Here is a 19,026-nt window from a genome sequence, read left to right as displayed (position 1 = left end):
ATCATTGCTACACATGAGACACATTTATATGACAGATCTTACTTGTTTCTAATACCTCACATTATCTGAATTTGTTTCAATGTGGCAATTAGGTTTTCACTAAATATGAATGAAATTTTTGTGTGCATTGTTATATTCATATTAGTTGGATAAATTGGACTTTTATTTGCTAATTGCTGAGAAAAATAATATAAAATTAAAACATGTTGCTGCAAGATAATGATATTCTTTTAATTTTTATTATTTGGATAACCAAAGAGTACATAGATCAAACCAGTAAAAAGAGACATTGTAGACCAAATTACTACACACAAACATGAACTTAGATCTATAGCTGCAGAGTGAGACTCCACATTATTTAGTAGACCATAAGATTAACCCTCCAAAAGACACTTAAAAACTTCCAATCCTATGCCTGGTGAATGTAATCATCCAACTCTTTTAAGTTCTTGACAGCGAAGTCTTTGATGATATGTGGAGCTTCAATGTCCTCTTTTGCCTTTTCATAGTCACAGGACCAGTGCACCAAGCTTCCATCTCCCTTTGGAGATACAACCAGATGAGCCTTGAAACTCTTGTAGAACTTGAGGAGATCCCCATCAATCACACTGTAAGACACCGACTTCTTTGCTTCATCAACTGCTTCAATCTTCTCTTTCGAGTGTTTTACGAGAGGTGAACCTAGAAAACAACCCACAAGCATTACATTTAGCAACAGGTCAAGTTCTTCTAGGACAAGATAAATGCTATATGGTTCAAATTCATCTCCCACTGAACAAGCTGGAAAAAGAAGTTTTATAGAGATGATCGCTTGTCGCGTCATGTCAGCTTCTTTAGTCTGTCTAAAACATCAATGTAGAGTGTATATATATATATATATTTTCCTTAGGGCATAGATTTCACTTCCTATATATTATCAAGTTCTCATTACCAAGAACACAAAAGGTCATTGATTTTGGAACCTTCTTAGTGAAAATAGAACCCGAAACCTTTGCTGTAAATTTTGCTGCTTTAGTGATTTTCAACACCTTTATATCTACTTTTTTCAGCCAGTGTTGAAAATCACTGTATTGAAAAACATTAATAACGTGTTGTGCAACAAAGGATCTGGGCTCAGGGAAGATAATGCTATTCATGTGGACATTATGAGGATCCTTGTCTAAAATTCAAGGTCCTCTCTCGGGGCTTCAACCCTTCTAAGAGATACCTACCACCTTGGCTAACAGGCCTGTGGTCAAGAACCTAGCTTGTCAAAATAAACATGCATAGACTTGAGTGGAATTTCTTCCACCTCAGAGGAGATTGAGGGTTTGAGTCTCAAATTAGGTCAAAATAAATGTGCGCGAGTGTCCTACCTATAAAATAAATAAATAAATAAAGATGAATTTGCAAATACTAAGTTCACTTATAATTGTCTTATAATTTACCTTCACCATATGTTATTAGGCTAACAGAGCCGACACTTTTTCCATCACCCTCAAGAACTTCAATGCTTTTGTACTGATCAGGAAAGGCCTTTGGGAAGATGTTGGCAGAGTCCCTAATGCTGTGCCAGAACTTATCTGCGTGAGACTTGACCTCCACTTGTACATCAAGCTTTCCTGTTGAAGCCATTGTTATACAACAATGAAGCAAAAGAGAGTGTGTGTGTGTGTGTGTTTGAAAAAAAACAAGTGCTTAAGAAACTTTGTGAGAACTTAACACACACATCTATCTCTATATATAGTGGTTTTGGAGAGTGAGAGCTTTAATTTTCATTTAATGGCTGGTTCAACTGCCATTTATCTGCCTGCCACTCGGTCATTCATCATGGAAAAAAAATGCTAGTGTCACATGTCAGCATAAGATAGATGTGCAATTGCATTCGATCCAAGTGTTGTGTGTTGATCTAAGTCACACAGAGCGGGAGCGGATGTAGGAGCCAAAGGAGAACGCAAAAATCTAAAATTTTTTAGAGCTAAGCGTCTTGAAAGTATCTATATATTAGGTTTAAATAAAATTATATCAGGTCATGACATATATATTTTATATATTTTTATTTATTTAAATTCATATGCAAATATATTCATAATTATTTATTCTATTAATGATATATGTAATAAATAAGTTAACTTTTCTTACTAATAGATGCGTGATTTATTTGTAATATTTTCTAATTGGGAAGTTTTTTAGTAATATATTTTCAAATATGTATAATTAATATATATAAATATATAGGGTAGTATAGCAATAAATGTATATATGGTAATATAAGTGTTTTATATCACTAGGACTCTTAACAAATTTAGATATATAAAGTAAATTCGTGTGGAAATCGCGAATTAGGAAAACAAATTTGTGAATTGCAAAAATTGAATTCTCGAATTTTGTGCAAATTCACTCCCAAATCGCAAATTCGCGTGTGGAACTTGAGAGCGGGGCCTTTTTGGATGGTGTGTGACTTAGGTGTTAATGTGCAAAAACTCATTGAATGTAATTGATTATTTATTATTGTGTTATCCAAGTGCTTTAAATTAAGTTGGTAGAAACATTAACTATTACCCATTACATGCAAGATAAGACAACAACTGATAGTGGAAGTCTTTGCCCATGTATTGATGTTTCTGGGAATTGTGATGGTCAAGGGATGGATTAGGCGTAAATGAAGCTCTCTTTAAGATTGCACAGCCAACCAAATCTCTATCTCTAAACCAGTGGATTGTTCTGTCAAATTGTAGTACAGTAAATATTCTGAAGTTGGAATGTGTATACTGTGACATGGTTTTTAATGGCCGGAGTAGGGAAGACGAACTATTATGTTTTGACATTGTTAGGAAAAATTATGGTCTTAAATAGAGTAGAATGACAAAACGTGTAGGGTTTAGCTAATAATGTATATATTACATTATACAACGTTGGTAGATCAGAAAATTAGTTTGTTTTGTTTTGTTTGTTTATTTATTTATTTATTTATTTATTTTTCAGGTAGAAGGTAAAGCAATCAGAAAAATCAGTTTGCTTCCAAGATTTGCCAAAATGCAGGAAGGACTTCAGTGTAGCCTGGTAATGAATATCTTTCTTTCAATATCCATTCCACATAATTTATGGTATTTTAAGATCAATGAATAGCTCTCTCATTTTAATTTTCACTAGTGACCTTGTGATCTTTGGGGTTATCCACTCATTTGTCACTAGTTACCTTGTAATCCAACCGTGTATTCTTTAAGGAACATTAGGGATCAATTAAGAGAATTTATGTGGCCGAGCTTCCGACCCATTCATATAGAATAAAAACAAGAATGATGATGATAATCACAATATATGGACTATTTCAATATGGAATTTGGATCCTCCTTTGTATTGACTTACTTTCATTTGTACTAGGGGTAGAAAAATAAGTAATGACCCACCAACTCGTCCAAATCTGCTCATTTAAAAACGGATATGGGTGAACCATTTTAAAATATAGGTCTGACTCATATTAAATGGGTTGAATATGAGTCACTCATTTTGACTCATATTTCACCCATTATATAAGAGACAATTTTACATCATTTATTTTATTCAAATTCACCTCTTCTTCCTCTCTAAAATTTTCTCATACGATTCCAAATTCTCTCCCTCCGACTCTCTCTCTCTCTCTAAGATTCTCTCTAAGATTCTCTCTCATCATCCTCTGTCTTTCTAAAATTCTTTTTAGTACTATAATATTATTATGCTACATCCACAACACATATAAAATGTATTCGTGTGTATATAAAATAATAAATTAGAGGATTTACAATTATTGATACATATTTTACAAGCTTATATCCATTCCAAAAAAATCTATAATAATGAGATTATCCAAAATAATAACATTTCTTTTTTCTAGAAAGGGCTAGTGTGTTATGACGGGTTGACCCGATCCATTTTGATTAACCCATATTTAATTCTGTACAAATTCGACCTAACTCACCCATTTGTCACTCCTAATTTGTACCTTTCAATAAATGCTCAAATATTCAGGTAGCATAATTACATGAGATGAAGATACTTGCACTCAATTGTGTGGGTTAGGTGATTGTTGCATGCAGTAGCATAATTAATGGTACGATCGCCCAAGTACTACATGGTTGCAAATCAGCATCCTTTGATAATGAACTTTTGAGATCCAATTAAAAAGTCTAAGAATTGCATGTGTATTTTTCTCCCTATAAAATAATGACCACAAATGTTTTTTGAAAGTAAAAGGTACATTGTCAATAAGGACGACTTTTTAATTCTTATAACATCTAACGAATGAAAATAAGTAGGTGAGGAAGTGGCAGAGGCATTTATATTTTGCATCGCCACCTCTGTGGTTGCCTTTTAATGAGAGCAGATGGTAGTTAAAATGCCGACGAAGTTGTTAGCTTCATTTTGAGGCCTACATTTTACAGGGAGGTTCTTGGCGATATACATATATCTATATATATATATATATATATATATATACCAAAATTCTATATAGAGAGATAGAGAGAGATTGGAGGGTGATTGAGAAAAAGGGGCTAGGGGGAGATACCAAAAATTGAACTCAACTAAATTCATTGACAGCATCACAATCATTGTACTTTTAGAGTATAACACTACTTATTTATTTATTTAAAAGGGTGCAATGTAGTAATTAGAATTATAACACCAAATATGATCGTTAGATTTTCTTTTTGACCAGTTTAAAAATTTTTAGACAAAATTACCCTATGGCCTTTAAGATTGTTCGCTCTCATAGACACAATTATTTTTTTAATGCACAGGAGCACTCGAATGTATGAAACTAGTAGAAGCAATATAACACAATCTAGCCTTTCCAAAAAAAAAATTATTTTAACACATTTTAAAGATGATGAGATACGGAGTAAATGAAACCGGCAAACTCCAACTGCTTCCCATGGATGCATAGAAATGAGGCCCACATCATCGGATTCATTGCATCTCCGGGGCCTATTTGGTAATTATTTTTGTTTCGTATTTTCTGTTGTGAATACAGTGTTGTAGCAAAACAAAATACTGAAACACATTTAATAACTTTAGTTACAATTTGAAGCGTTTGTTGCAAAAAAAAATTCCCAAATTGAAAATACCAAACAGGCTTTTCTTAATACCGTAGCGGTGAAAAAAAAAAAATTCGACCTTTTTTTAACTAGTCATATTATTTTCCAATCTTATAATTTTTTTTTTTTTACTAAACATATTTTTATATTTTTACTTCCAAAAATCTTACAACAAGTTTTATATTATCAAACATGCTTTCAATCATTATTACACACACTTTACACCAAAAACATTAATTCAGTACTTTCAAGCATCACTTAAATGAAATGGAAAAAAAATAACCCAAATGAGATCGTAAATTGCCTAGAAAATATAAATGAATTGTACAATTTAAGTGCCAAAGTTCTACTAATTTTGGCCTTTCTCCATCTTTTTCAATCAGTCTAAATAGTAAACGACTAGCCATAAATCACAAATTTGAATTCGAGGGTTTGGAAGCAAAAAAACCATCACCTAATTATTGGTTAGTCGGTTACATAAAATCATGCGTATTTTGGAGAGTTGTTTCGAGCATGATTGGATAAATTTTTTTTGTTTGAAACGCTAATTCCATAAAAAACTTCATTTTAATTAACTTTAACTTGTGCATGTCCATCTTACTATGGAATGGCAGAAAAAAATTACCATCGTGGTGAGATATTGGAGAAAACTAGTCTACTAAACATAAAGCTATTTGAATCAAAGCATATTAGTAGTGTTTGTATAAATCAAATTACGTTATATTCCATTTTTGACTAAACCCTAAATCTGGATGGCACTGATCTTGAGTATCTATTTTGCTAATTTGATATATTTATAGCATTTTTTTTTTTAACTTTAAAAATATTACAGTGTGCTTAAATTTTATGTAATAGTACAATAAATAGAATGAAATTTTAAATTGTGGATTTGGATCGAATTCTAAATTGTGGTTTTGGAACTCTGTGATTTTGATCTTCAATTTTGGGTAAAAATGTAACCTCATAATATTGATATCAATTACAACTGAAGCTACTCGTTTACTTTGTTGAAACATTGAGGTGGATTTAAATTACAAAAGGGGCGCATGATTAAAAAATAAAAATAAAAATAAAAAAATAAAAATGCCGAAGACAAAACACTAAATATGATAGTTACATTCTCTTTTTGACCAACTAAAAAATCTTAGACAAATTTAATGAACGGGAGCAGATGTATAAAGCTAGTGGATTCTAGCCTTTAGGGAAAAAAAATATTATAAACTAAAAATTAACACATTCTAACAGCAATATGAGATGGCCCAGGGCGTAGCGGATCCGGGAGGTAAGTTTTTAAAGTCTTGTTTTCGAATCGTACTTCTGAATTGAATGGTACGTGTGTTGTGGGGCTGATATACATATTCAGAAAAAAATAAAAATAAAAAAATAAGATAAAATAAAAATCAATATGAGATACCATGATATTTCCTCTACCTTCTAAAGTGGATGGTGAGAGTTTGAGTTTTCGGAAGAGTAAAGTGAGTGTATGAATATATTTCTTACAAATAAAAAATAAAAATCCTTGGATGCAATGAAATGAGGCCCGCAACACTGCATCCCCTAGCAATGGGACTTGGGCTATGTTTTCATTAAATTTTTTAGGCTTGGCAATTATTGCATCCGATGGCAACGAAAGGTAACTAGTCCAATAGTACAATCTCTCCGCCCTCAAAGAAGAGGGAGGGATTTGAGCGGTAAAAAATGTGTGTAAGTATGATTCTTGCCATTGATTTTTATTATTATTATTTTCAAGTAGCATTTGAGAGCACCTAATTAGTGACTTACAATTGGAGTAGAAAATTTAGTTAAAACTTTAAATTAAATATTCTATTATTCTAATTATAAAATGTAGATTTAGTACTCTCAAACATAACTTAAATAAAATGGGAAATAAATAACCAAATAAAACTGTGAATTGCCTTTGAGCATATCAATGAATACTACAATTTAAGTGTACAAGTTCTATCAATTTTGAACTTTTTCATTTTTTCAATTAGCCTAGTAAATGATTAACTATAAATTACAAATTTGAATTGGATGGCTTGGAAGCAAAAAGCATCACCAAATTATTGGTTACTCAGTTACACCTCAATAAATTGGTTATAAATCCCTACATGATTGTTTTGAAGAGTTGTTTCATCGAACAATTACCTCAATAACAATTATTGTTTCTTAGTTACACCTAAATAAAATTAGTTACAAATGTCATTAGGCTTCTTTTAAAGAGTTGTTTCTAGCATGACAGAAAAATATTTGTTTTGAACTACTGATTGCATGAATAACTTCATTTTAATTATTTGAAATACTGATTGCATGAATAACTTCATTTTAATTGTATTTGAAAAGCTGATAGAATGAATAACTTCTTTTTGACTAACTTGCCTTATTTGTTAAGCTTTGTGCATATGCTTCTTATTATAGGAGGAAAACATTCCCAATCATTATCAGATATTGGAGTAAACTAGGGTATTAAACCTTTATAACTTTCATCATAGGATCAATGTTTAATTGGCATGATTTAAAGAATCTCTATTCTAGACACATTAGAAAATAAAAATTGAAGCAATTTTCATTGCAAGAGATATTTTTTAACATGAATCGTGTTGGTACTAGAAATGATAACTCTAACAATTTTTATTTATTTATTTATTTTTATTTTTTTCAATGTCTCCTAATTTCAAACCTATATAACTTAATTTTTATTTGAATTTAAGTTGTTAGGCTGTGTATGGCACGTTTAAAGCAATTATCATCCCTTAGAAAAAAAATTAATCCTTTTAATTCAATTTGCAAATATTGAACTTAAAGAAAGAAAAAAAATAAACAAACACGTAATTTTGGATGTATTATGGGTAACAAATTGTAACGTATTTTGCAATAGTTAAGTGGAGGAAATGAACTTTATGTAAAAAAATTAGAGGAAATGAAATTTATGTAAAAAATTTAAAGTTTCGTTAGGTTGCATGAATTGTGTAACCGAAGCCTTAGAATTAAAATTATAGAAATTTTTAATTCAACTTCATATGTTAAATTTTTAAGCACAATATTCATAGAAGGGACTACTGGAGGGCTCACGTCATTGCATCCCTTAATCGATGGGAGTTGGGCCAACTTTTTGTCCATTCTCTTTAGTGGAAGAATCAACATTTTAAAGTAGCATTTGAGAGAGCCTAATTGGGACTCGTAATTGGAATAGGAAATTGCACGTAAATGAATAGTACAATTTAAGTGTAAAATTCTACCAATTTTGTCCTTTTTCATCTTTTTCAACCTGCTTAAATAGTAAATGCCTGGCACTTATAAGTTACAAAGTTGGATTGGAGGGTTTGGAAGCAAAAAAAGCATCACCAGATTATTAATTACAAAGGTCTTCATGTTTATTTTGAAGAGTTGTTTTTAGCATGACTGGATAAATATTTGTGTTTTAAACGCTGATTGCATGAGAAAGATCATTTTAACTCACTTTGATTTGCAGTATATTTTATTATGGAGTGTAGAAAATATGACAATCATTATGAGATATTGGTGGAAATTAATATACTAAACATAAAAATATATTATTTAAATTTACTCTGTTATTATGAAGTATCTGCACTGATTTAAAATGATATATCAACACCATCAATTATTAAATTTCAAAAGATAAATAGAATTAGTTGTATTTTATTGTAAGGTATATATGGAATATCATTTCCATTTATTTTTTTCAGTGTATTGTAACTTGTCGAATTTGTAATTACCTAGGTTAAAAATGTCATTCTGATTTGTAATCTATTTATTGCTACTATCAAAAACATCAAATTTATTCCAATTTATTCATCTATATTTGAAACTTCGGTTTGATATTGTTTGTACCCTTTTTAATGGGCAAAACGTAATGAAATTGTATAGTACCTTTTATATTAATTTTAAGGTATTTTGCAAATCAATCCCAATTCTCAACCCACTATGACAACTTTATGTGCTAAAAGAAAAGATAGAACTCTATGTAACAACTTTAACGATTTTTTTAAAAATATTTGGGGTTAGTTTTGTCACACCACGTATTAATTAAGGATAAAAATGTAACTTCATCAATTTGAAGGATAATTTTAGTATTATAAAAAATTATTTTGATAGAGTTAACTATCAACTAATAGTCTGTACTTTCTTGTTACTTTGTTGAAACTTCATAGAAGGTTAAAGTAATTCTGGATGATAATTTAATCTGGTGAAATTTGATCCAGTAAAAGTAACAAAGTTCACGGATAATTTACAAAAAGAATCAAAGAAGGTCAATTTTCTAATGGGATAATTTACCAAGTTAAATTACAAATAGGAATCAAAGGAGGTCAATTTTCTAAAAGCATTTCCAGTCGTCTGTTAAAATATCTTTTTGTGTAAAATATACAATGCGGTGTGTAAATTTTTTTCATTAAAAAATCAACCATATATTAAGTAAGTTTGTAAAAAGTTATGTGGGGTCCTGGCATGATACATGGTTAATTGTTATTGGGAAATATATTTTTACACAAAATGTATAAAACAACCGTTGGAGTTAAAATTAAATAATCCAAAATTTTTGTGTGAATTCATCATGACACATCAGATTTACACAAAAAAAATATACACAATGGTTGGAGATGCTCTATCGAGAGTAATTCAAAAAGGAATCCAATGAAGGAATAGAAAAATGGCTACAGTAAGCTTATAGATACAATCATGTTTATTCCATTTGTGACTTCGAGGGCAAGAGCCTAAAATAATTTAATAGACCTCATTGACTTGGACAATCAAGAACTTGAATGACCATATGTGAGCTAATAGGGCATGAGAATATGCTTCCTAAAAGAAAAGTTTCCATATTTATGTATCGGTTTGGAGGCCAAATGTTAAAATTTTGAAGCACAATTTTCATAGAAGGGACCCGTTTAATTGCATTCTTAATAACTAAAGAATGAGAGATAAAGAGGTGTGTGATTAGTTTAATTAGTGTACCCCGATCTTATATCACATTAAATACACATTGATAGGGATTTGCACTTAAAAAAATAGGTAAACATTACATTTAAGCTAAATATCCAAAACGTTACATTTAGTATCAAAACAAATTATCTGCAAATGTCTAACCGTTACATGCCTAACTCCTACAGATATTTAGGGTATAGTGATCATTTACATTAGGAAAAAAAATATTAAAATAATTGCATTTATAAGAAAGGAAAACGAAAATATGTCCTCATGTTATTATTATTCTTTTTCCTCGTATTATTTAAGGATGGATCCGGTTCGGTTTGGACCAATTTGAAATTTTTTTGTAACCAAGCCATTCCTAACGGTTTTGAAAAATCTGAAACTAAAGCGAACCATTTGACCAGAGGAACCAAACCAAACCATGAGAAACCGGTTCAGTTCGTTTGGTTCCACGGTTCCTCTTTTCCTTTTTCCCCTGTTTCAGAAGTATTAATATTTCAAAATTCAAATGCACAACAATAAACTAATTTAACTCGTGAGTGAATACATTAAAAATTGTTAATACATTCAGAACTTTTAATTAATTATTCAATGTCACTTATGAAGTGAACACATTCAAAACTGCTGATAGCATAATACATTTAGAACTACTGAATTCAATAACAAAAACATTTAACCACAATTCAGAAAACCAACATTAATAACACATGTATTAGCCATTTAGCCCAACCTAAGAACCTGACTAGAATTTATTTACTGTGTCTACAAATAATTGGTCCAAACTTAGAAATATTCGGCAACAATTCGAAAAACCAACAGCAATCCAACCACAATTAAGAAAATATTCCAAACACAAAAATTGTTTAACAACTCCTTTCTCTTTCTCTAAAATTCGAAGAAATGACAGGAGGTCTCTATTTTGTGCTATAAGATTCCAAATCATCGATAAATTGATAAAAATTAAGAGACTTAGAGTGGACTGTAGGATTCATAATATATTAAATTTCTAAGTAATTAGGACTGTAGGATACTAAGATTATATTATATATATAATATAATTATAATTATATATATATATATATATATATATCTTAACAATTCGGTTTGGTCAAGATCGGTTTCAAAGGATCACAAACCGTGACCAAATTATATTTTTACTGTTTCACAAATTTGGAACCATAACCGAACCAAACCATTAGTAAACCAAATCAAACCATCCAGTCTGGTCCGGTCCGGTTTAGATTTTCAGTTTGACCGAATTTTTGTGCACCCCTAATATTATTATTGAATATAGAGTTGTTTTATCCTTTTTGAATATTAGACAATGGTCACGTAGGCTTTCTCGACAGTGATCCATTAAAGTAAAAAGCAAGTCTCTGATCATGGACCTTCGGTACAAATGCTAGAGCGATATTGGGCTTTCCTGTACCGGCCCCTATTAGTAGTTGAAGAAAGAACTGTAACCGACCATTGCGGTCAAAAAGCAGATATATATATATAATACATCTATATAATACGAGTATAATATAGAAGAATTTGATTGTTTAGCTTCGAAGTGTCATCTTAGGTCCTTGTAAGCAATTTTTTTTTTTCCTTTTTTTTTTTTTTTTTTTTTTTAAGTTTCAGAAGCCTCTAAAGCATCTTATATTTTAAGCATGTCAACTCCCCATTTAAAACTAAAGATCTTTTTTCTACCACTACTATTATTATTATCACATTTTTTTTTTTAATCTTCTAGGTTATTACAACTTTTGGGACATGCTCGCTCTCGTGAATTCTCGAGTCCCCAAGTTATGATTCCGTAGGGATGTCAATATAACTGGCTTTGTGATACCTTTATTGGGATGATTTGGAATTATTCTTATAGAGTTGGGTGAGTTTAGAAATAGAACTATAAACTCGCAAAGTCCCAAACCCACCTCGATTCATAATAAATGTATAAATAAAATATATATTTTTTGAGTTATAGTTTTATTTTTCTTTCATCTTTATGATAATTTTAAATTTTAGCAACAATTTTTATTGTAGTTGTTAAGTATTTGTCAAAACTTTATTTTAATTTATTTTACAAAATTTATCTTAAATTTGTTTCAAGTTTAATTTTTTTTTTTTCTTAAAAAATATTTATGTTGGGACGCCCCGATCTCATCCCGTCTCCAATGCGTGATGCATTTAGGAAGAACTTTTTATTTGTGGGACAAATTTGGGATAGTGTGCTCGGTCCCAAACCGGTCATGTTGACCACTTACATGTGAATTGAATAATTCGATAATAAGTTGTGAGAAATTATTAAATGATTGTATAGCATAAATTATTTAGTGGTTCCGTTCAATAAAATTTTATTTTTCATTTATTTTATATTATTTTATTAAATTTTATGGGTTCACTTTTCAATGCTAGAGAATTGTAATTGAACTAAACCATATGGTCAACTATGATCAAAATAATTTCTTGAGCTGCCCATGGGAGAGAAATCTAACAATGTCGATTCTAGCATTTTCACTGTGTTTCAATTGAAATAATTAAGACCACAATGATACATATTAGATGGGCTAATACAAGTAAACATAATCACAAGCAAGCATACTAATACGCTTTTTTTTTTTTGTCCAACATATGTTTCAATTTTAATTAATGATGGTGAGTTCGTCTATTCTAATACCATGTTAACACCATCTACTCTAAAAGTTTAAACTATTAGAAATTGTATAACTTTAATATTTAAATCCTCTAACCATAAATGAGTAACCATAAATTACAAATTTGGATGGAAGGATTTGGAAGCAAAAGGCATCAGCAAATTATTTCAGTTACAATTCAATAAAATTAGTTACGAAGTTCTTCATGCTTATTTTGAAGAGTTATTTCTAGTGTGACTTTTTAAATATTTGTATTTGAAACGCTAATCGCATGAAAAACTTCAGTCTAGCTAACTTCTGCATCTCCACCTTATATGGAGAAAAAAAATTCATTAATTTTAACTAACGTGTGTATGTCCCTCTTATTATGTCATTAGAGAAAGTAGGACAATTGTTATGAGATATTAGAGAAAACTAATACAATCTACTTTTCTACTTCTTTTCCTTTTGTTTGAAGAAGGTAGGTGGATTGTTTCCAATTTTGGACTTCAATTTGCGCTAATAGAAAGTGTGAATGTAAATTTAAATTATAAATGGAAAATCTTAAAAAAGGCTATTAGTATCTTTTACTGGCGATGGACAAATTGATCAATAACATAGGTATGCATAGAGATACCAAAAATTGAACTCAACCAAGTTCATTGACAGTATCACAATCATTTTACTTCAGAGTATTGATGGGATTTATATGCCCTGACATAGCGAATTTTTATTTGGATTAAAGTGACATATGTTCTTGACGTATCTGAAATATTTATGCTTTATACAATTGGTAAATTCAACGTATTATGTTTCGATTCATTATGGAATTGATAGTGTCCACTTAATTATAAGATATATTTATATATGTATGTGATGGCGATCAATACATAAATATAAATAATAATCATAAATAATTCATAATTGGTAATTATGGACGGACTCATTATTAACTAAGACTTGAACTGAATCCGCTTTAGGTTGAGATATATTGTGAGAGCCGTCGTATGCAATTGACTCTTAAGCATGAGAGGAGTATAAACTCTTTTATTAATTAGTAATTACGTTGATTTGTTCGGCGGAATCTTCGGAATCCTTAGACCGACACTTTGGGTAATTATGTAATTAATAGTTAGAGGGTTATATTTTAAATATTTGTATCATTGCTACTTGTATTTATTTTATATTGATTATGGTTGATCACAAAGCAAATTCAAAGACCTTCGTGTGTTTTTAGACAAAATGATTTATTATATATTTATTTATTTAAATTATTATTTTTGTCAAACAAATATTTTATTGTGATCGAGCCAAATATAATCAAAGGTACCAAAATAAATATATTAATTAAGTAGTCGGATTGATGGTTTTATTTATCCGATAACTAATTATGCATAGAGGGGTTAAAGTGTAACATTGACTTAGAGATTATTTATTATTTAATTGGAGTTCAATTAATTTCTTTTAGTGGAGTAGAAATTAATTAATGAATTAATTTAATTAGATCCATGGACCAGGCCGATTATTAATTCATTGTAGCCAAGAAAATTATAAGCCCAATAGGATTCTCACTCATAACCCAACTTGATATTGGAATCATATTAGATTTGAGATGTGTGAATTAGAGATGGAGAATGATTTATTATTTCCTTTTTTGATTTTTATGTTGCCTATATATGCATAGGATCATGTATATTTTAGGAGAGACTTTTAGAAGAAAAGAAAAAAGAATATATTTTTTCTCTCTCTAGATTTTAGGGTTTACTTTTTCATCTAATGGAGGCTCCCACAAGCCTAATTTTTCAAGGTCGTTCATGGAGATTTATGAGTGATTCCTAAAGGTAAGACCATCACCAAGAAAATGGAGATCCATGGAAAAGGTGTCTAGCAAAAGGAATCTACAATAAGTAAGAACATTCATTTTAGAGAAGAAATCTAAGGTTTACTCAAACCTTAATGCAAGTTTTCAATTTATTAATTGAATTATACATCATATTTTATTTTTGCATAAAACTTGTCTCTATACGATAAATCAAGATCTATGTATGAAAATTCCTCAGAAAGATTTTAAAACTTGCACGTTTCCCAACAATGGTATCAAAGTATGGTTTGATTCATTACTAGAAATCATGTTTTTATGAAAATCATCATTCATGGATTTAATTTATATGCATATATATATTTGATGATATATGTATAATTGTGAATGTATGATGGTGTATGTTTGGGCCATAGATGAAGCTTATAGTTTAATTGAATGTAATTTTATCTTTGGATGAATATAATTAAGGCTTTGATTTAGCCGTTTGAAAGTTCAATGATATGATTTAATTTTTTCCATTGTATTTTAAATTATAAAATTTTTTAAAGCTATGTAATCTTCATCAAAGGATGCTATGAAGCTTCAAGAAGGTCCAAAAGGGTTAAATTAGGCTTCAGGAATTTTCTGAAATTTTTCTGGAATTTTTCAGAATTTTTTGGGCTTAATTTAATTTTCTTGGAATTTTTTAATTATTTTCTGGAATTTTCGACGTTTTTCCGGCGACCGAAGCGCTGTCGCCGGCAAGGGCGGCGCCGGAAAGGAAGCCAGTTGATCCGGTGCGGCGCACTCCACATGCGCACGCACCAGGAGCCATCCAATATCAAGATCAGCAAAGGAAAGATTCTGTGTGGGCGCACATAAAGTGCAATCATGCACCAACCAACTAACTGGCGCATGAGGAACACTCATCACACGCTAGTCACTGCCAACGCACCAAGCGCGTGGTAGCACGTGCCACGCACTGGTGCATTCTGCCGGCGAGTCCAGGCGCGTGGACGCGCGTGAAGACACTTTCTAAGCGCGTGTGGGTGCGTGGGGGCATTTGAGGTGTGCGTTTGACAATGTTTTGACTCCACAGGTGCGTAGGACGTTACGGTGGTCCTCCAAGCTTGTTTTAATGATTATTTTATGCTATTTTCGCTCATTAAAGAGTGAATTATTGCCCCAAAGAGGATTTTAACATTATTTTCCATTATTTCAAAATAGTGGGAGTTTAATGGGGTGCAATAATTATAGCATTTAAATGTTAAAAGCTGTAATACCCCGATAATTTAAAGGATTTATTAATTGAGATTAATGAATTTTATTATTATTTTTTTTAAATGATTTATTTTATTTAATTGAGTGTTTAGATTAATTGTCTCATTTTAGTTAGATTTTATTTTGTGATTATATATTTATTGAATTGATATGATGATTGATGTGTGTGTATTTAATTATTGATTGAATTGTGGCGTATTGATATGATGTGACTTAGTTGTAAATTCGTATTTGTTTATGTGTTTTATGTAATTAGTATTTTAATTTAAGCATTTATTTAATTATTTTATTTATTTAGATTAATTGGTTTGGGCTTAAGGAATGTTGGACCAAAAGATATGGTCTTGGGCTTGGATGAAGCCTTGATGGGTTAATTAATAAAGGCCAATGGGTATTTGATTATTTAAATAATCATTTTTATTGATTTAATTATATATAAATATAATTAATTGATAAGTGTTACAGAAGGATATAGGTTTATGGATATATATATATAGGATTTAGGATTTAATTAACCGATGGTTAATTATGGGAGATATATATATGCATAAGTAATATAATATATGTTTATATATATATTATATTATTTAAATAATATTAGTTTATTATTTTTATTTTGTAATCCTACTAGGAATAGGATTTAGGGTTTAATGTGTATAAATATACACATAAGGTTTAGGGTTAAGAAGTTTTCACGTCAGAAAAATAAAAGAGACAAAGAGGGAAGAAGAAGAGAGAACGGACAAGGAGTAGGCCGGATCTGAGAAAGCGGATACCGAAATTGGAAGAGACAATCAAAGGTTAAAGCTTCGATTTCATTTCGAAATCTTCAGGCAAGTTGTCTCTAACTCTCCTCTTAGGACCCATAAATTTATCACCTTGGGTGCCAGAATTTAGTTTAAAATCATTAATTAAATCATGTTAGATCGGAAAAAAAAAACAAACATAAATTATTATATTTAATTTGTGGATTCACTAAACTTTAATTATGTATATAGGTGTTGTATATATGTTTTTAAAAATCAATGTATAGGTAAATTTGTGACCCAAGATGGTTAATTATTTTTCTGGAATTTTTCTAGAATTTTCAGAATTTTTTTTGTATGTTCCTGGATTTTATTTATATTTTTCTGATATTTTAGAAATTATATATAGAATTATTTATGTGTATTATATATATACACACACACATTGTATACATTGGAGGCTTCAAATCGGCGCATTAACATAGGGTCTTAATCTGGTGCGGCGCGGCTCATTGTATTACTGTGCGCGTGGACCATGAAGGGCTGAGATGATTTGATGAAGTGGCAGATAATTTGATGCGGTGCGGCGCATGATAATATGGTGCACCCGCTGATCTGGACCGTTGGGTGAAGTGGATGAGTGGAGGATGATCCAGTGCTTTGCGGAGCATGGAGATTTGGTGCGCGCATGCATTAAGGTCGTGGATGAGGTTTGACCAATAGAAGATTGATCTGGTGTGGGCAAGTACACCAGAGCGTAAAGGGCAACCAATCAGAAGCAGCCACACACGCGCCGAGAGTGGATCAGGCGCGTGAGGGCGCGTGGAAGCTCCTGAACGCGCCTGCCAACTAATAGAAGCGCGTGGAGGCGCGTGCATAAGTTGGAGGAGCGTGTGACGGCGCGTGGAGGCGCGTGCAAGGGTGTTTGAGGTTCCATAAAGTTCCTGTGGGGTCCGGTGAATTTTCAAAATTTGTTTTAAGCTTATTAGGGTTGAAAACAACCACTAAAGGAGGTGTTCTTGGTATTCTGAAAACCATAGAGTGTTACTACGAGGATTAGTAGCATTTCTTTTGAGTAAATATAATAATTTATTATATTGTTATGGAAGGATGTGTATATATGTATATATAAGTATATATATATTTACCTATATGTGTGTATAAAAGGGATTTTATTAAGTTATGATTAGTAAGGAAGGAAGGATGTATATATATATATATATATATAGGCTTTAAATAACCAAGGGTTATTAGGGAAAGATTATACACATTTATATTATATTAAATATGTGTGTATATATGTATGTGAATTAAGATTATTAGTATTATTCTTTCTTATTCGATATATTTGGATAGACTGGTTATTAAGTTAGGTATGTGCTTATAATCAGTAGGGGATATCTATGTATAAATTAGTTATTGTTAAACTTACAATTTGTACATGGATGAGTTGCCATAGGCGTAATTATATTGCCTAGGTATTTGTATGAACAAAAAAATATATACATCGGAAGTATGGATGAGTTGCTAGGTTATTAGTATAAATATATATACTTAGATGAGGCATGGTTGAATTGCCACATGTATAAATAAATATATTTAAAATAGGCATGGTTAAATTGCCAAATGTATAAATAAATATACTTAAAGGAGGCATGGGTGATTTGCCAAAGGTATAAATAAATATATTTAAAGGAGGCATGGTTGAATTGTTAATATATAAATAAATATATTTTTAATATCATGGTTGATTTGCCAAGGTTCAATTATTGCTATGTGTTAGATGATTAAGATATATCATCTATGGTTACTGCATGTATATGTTGGATTATGATTAATTAGATATTCTTAAATTAGAATAGTCTAATATTTTCAGGATAGTATATTATTTTATACATGTTAACAAAATAATACTGGTGGTGACATGGATGATTTGTCAAAGCCTAGTTGTGTGATTTAAATACTTATAAATGATGGTTTTGGTCTAGGGATGATTAAGAATTAATCGTTGGTGAATGGTTTAATCAAATTAGTGAACCTATTAATTGATAGGATTACTGTTTTATATAAAAGTTTTTATATATATTTGTAACATCTTATATTAAAGGTTAAAACTTTAATTAGGATGATTTTGGTTAGAGATGCTTTATTTATTGGTTTTCAGAGGCTTGGTAGAGGGAACTTGCTCATGGGTCTAACCCACGATTTATTTTTCAGGTTATTAGAAGTTCCAGTCTCGAGATTGAGGATCCGCAGCTGGGAGACTGTCATTCATCTACTCGTCTTGTTTACCTTTAATTAGTATAGTTAATTATTGTTAAATGTTTTGTATAAACTGGTGGTTTATAAGATTTTGGTTTAGGGGTCCTTAACTTATGGGATTCCCGAGTTGTATAATATTTTTAGAATTTGAAACTCATGGAAATATTTTTATAAAAGAGATTTTATTTTATTACTAGAATTCCATTCAGCGATTTAATCATTTTTTTTTTATTCCTCTTGTATTCTGTGTTTGTTTATGTACTATATTGTTTTGATATTCTCGCATTTTCGGGTGTGGGCCTGGCCAGCTTTCA

At 30.7% G+C, this 19,026-nt stretch overlaps 1 protein-coding gene across 1 annotated transcript; it reads right to left on the bottom strand.

The window, feature by feature from the left end:
• Positions 1 to 210: 210 nt before the first annotated feature.
• On the bottom strand, positions 211 to 1,705 carry LOC132294948 (MLP-like protein 423). The gene is made up of 2 exons (XM_059793000.1): positions 1,428 to 1,705; positions 211 to 681 (listed from the first exon to the last, which is right to left on the bottom strand). Exons 1-2 carry the CDS (start codon positions 1,612 to 1,614, stop codon positions 410 to 412), a joined length of 459 nt encoding a protein of 152 aa, XP_059648983.1. The 5' UTR covers positions 1,615 to 1,705; the 3' UTR covers positions 211 to 409.
• Between the last annotated feature and the right edge of the window lie 17,321 nt (positions 1,706 to 19,026).

This window comes from Cornus florida, unplaced genomic scaffold (assembly GCF_030987335.1).
Source record: "Cornus florida cultivar Cherokee Brave unplaced genomic scaffold, ASM3098733v1 CherokeeBrave_3.0.0_Hap2_Chr02, whole genome shotgun sequence".
NCBI lineage: Eukaryota > Viridiplantae > Streptophyta > Magnoliopsida > Cornales > Cornaceae > Cornus > Cornus florida.
Note: the sequence above shows the minus strand (reverse complement) of the source record. Positions and strands in the feature narration are given on the sequence as shown.

What these genes read in the sequence shown, in the direction of transcription:
- LOC132294948 (XM_059793000.1), bottom strand. Translation starts at nt 1,614, where the DNA reads ATGGCTTCAACAGGAAAGCTTGATGTACAAGTGGAGGTCAAGTCTCAC. An exon ending in CCTAATAACATATGGTGAAG is followed by an intron (nt 682 to 1,427) that starts GTAAATTATAAG and finishes GTTGTTTTCTAG; the next exon opens with GTTCACCTCTCGTAAAACAC.